The 2,636-nt window shown below is 34.8% G+C and overlaps 1 protein-coding gene across 6 annotated transcripts in view; it reads right to left on the reverse strand.

Annotated features, from left to right (window-relative positions):
• Nucleotides 1-2,636, reverse strand: part of LOC106878895 (receptor-type tyrosine-protein phosphatase T) — a 596,380-nt gene that overhangs the window by 170,381 nt on the left and 423,363 nt on the right. For 4 of the 6 annotated variants that reach the window (XM_014928243.2, XM_014928245.2, XM_014928240.2 and 1 more), the window contains one exon: nt 1,056-1,225. In XM_014928243.2, coding sequence (XP_014783729.1) covers nt 1,056-1,225 — 170 coding nt within the window. The remainder of the gene's footprint in view (nt 1-1,055; nt 1,226-2,636) is intronic. The other 2 variants (XM_014928244.2, XM_014928242.2) reach the window with 1 other exon arrangement.

Raw genomic sequence — 2,636 nt, forward strand, 5'->3', positions numbered from 1 at the left:
ATATATATACATACCTACACGTGCATACCCCCGCTAACCCGGAGCATACATGAGTTCTACTGGACAAAATATTTTACACTTAGATTTCCAGCTCTAAACTAAGCCTGGAACCATTTTCACAGAATATGTTACATAGCTTCAGGTTTATATATGGTTATGAAGAAGTTAGACATGATATTTCTACTGAATCAGTAATGGCGCAACACAGTCAAGCAATTCCCTTAACAGTAGTGAGATTTATATCAGCACTCACCCCGCTTCTAGTTAACATTCAACATGTGAATATTTCTTGTGTAAGGAGACGATTCAAGCCGATGAGAAAAGTATATTTTTAATTTAACACAACTAAGGGATAAGAACAGCATATATTGACGGATACAGGAGGCAAAGTAGCATAAATTTAATTTACGCTTTTCCTGAATTGATTTTAACGAAACAAAAATAGCCAAAGCTTATTCAGGCACTAACATTTATTTCATGCATTTATTTCACATCCACAGCGTTTCGATATAAAGAAATCCATATTTTCAAAGCTATTAGGAGTGAGAGCAATATGAATAGTTTGCATTGGAGGACGTCTTAGAATCGTAAATTAGATGATAAAATATAAATATTCGTAACAAGATTTTCTGCGTATTTCGGGTTCGAAGCTACTCTGTATATTTTGTCTTTGATTTGTTTCAGTCATGCTGGGGGTTCCACCCTGAGGAATTCTTAGTCAAATGAATCGACCCCACGACTTTTAAAGCCTGGTAATTATTCTATCACTCTGTTTTGCAGAACCACTAAGTTGTCAAGCAGTGTTGTTGGAGGCAAATATAGACACGAAAATACACACATAGGTATATACATATACACGACGGGCTTCTTTCAGTTTCCGCCTACCAAATGCACTCACGGCTTTGGTCGGCCCGGGGCTATAGGTGAAAACACTTGACCAAGTGCCACGCAGTGCGATTGAAGCGGGAACCATGTGCTTTGGGAAACACGCTCCTTACCACACAGCCGCGCCTGGGTCTTTGTATTTGAGAAAAATTATAATTATAAAGAATTACCTTATATTCATTCTTTAAACCTTCCATGTCATTTTCTTTATTCCGCTTTATATAATCCCACAGGTCTTCCACTTTCACAGATGGAATTGTCACTCCTAAATTGCCGTACACTGGTTCATTCGTGTCTGTTGTCACAGCTGCTTCTATAAGGGGTTCAATTTCAAAGTTTTCTAGAAGGAAAAAAAATATTGTATTAGCAAAACAGAATAGATATTAAAACAAATTCTAGATATATGCTTTATATAATGATAATAATAATAATAATAATAATAATAATAATAATAATAATAATAATAATGCTTTCTGATATAGGCACAAGGCCTGATTTTTGGGGGTAAGGGATAAGTCGATTACATCAACCCCAGCACTTGACTGATACTTAATTTATCGACCCCGAAAGGATGAAAGGCAAGGTCGAGCTTGGCGATATTTTAACTCAGAATGTAGCGACGTGCGAAATACTGCTAAGCATGTCGTAATAATAATAATAATTATTATTATTATTATTATTATTATTATTATAGGCACAAAGCCTGAAATCTGGGGGGAATGGGGTCAGTCGATTTTATCGACCTCAGTGTTTCACTGGTACTCAATTTATCTAACTCGAAAAGATGAAAGGCAAAGTCGGCCTCGGCGGAATTTGAACTCAGAACATAGCAGTTGGCGAAATACCGCTAAGCATTTCGTCCAGCATGCTAACGCTCCTGCCAACTCACCGCCTGTAATAATAATAATAATAATAATAATAATAATAATAATAATAATAATAATAATAATAATAATAATAATAACGACAACAACCATAAAATGCCGTGATGCAGTACCAGACATTGGCTCTCATGGCTTCTGATCTTAATTGACTGGAAATGTCATCATGTACATTGTTCTGCTTTAGTATAAAAGATGAGCTACAGCAAATATTTTGCTCAATTTTGACCTTTGACTCCTGACTACAATTCTCTCAAAGTGACAAGCTGTGTGGAACATAACTGATATATATCGACCAAACACATTAACCAACAAGTAAATTCCTTAGAAAATTCAATGTCAGTGAATGCTCAAAACATATAGAGCCGTATGTAGAGAAGAATGGTTAAAGATGGAACTTTTAGCCACTGGAACACATCCTATCCACCAAAGTCGCTCGAATCCACTTAGATAAAAAAAAACTAGGAGAGGAAAAGACAGGTAATGTATGGATAACCAACTTGTAAGAAATTGCTTTTATCTCATCGTTACAATTGTTACAAAATTCTGCTTCCATATATTTGAATCAAACGATGACAAATAGTCATTTTGGCAAGAGGAGATCAACAGTAAAAAATAAACTTATATTTAGGTAAAACTAATTTACCAGGCCACAGCAAAAATACTTTTTATACATGTATTTGTAAAAAGACCTATTATTAGAAACCTTGGAACTTGTGTGAAATGACTTTTATAGGAAATATCGTTTAGAACATTTCCTAAAGAAACCACACAGTTTCTGTTAATGCTTTTATATAGAACAATACAATTCAATATTTCATTTGTAACGTTATGTTCACGCTGTAACTTTGTGTATGCATGCATATATAT

The sequence above is a fragment of the Octopus bimaculoides genome, chromosome 8, assembly GCF_001194135.2.
Source record: "Octopus bimaculoides isolate UCB-OBI-ISO-001 chromosome 8, ASM119413v2, whole genome shotgun sequence".
In the NCBI taxonomy this organism is placed as follows: Eukaryota; Metazoa; Mollusca; class Cephalopoda; order Octopoda; family Octopodidae; genus Octopus; species Octopus bimaculoides.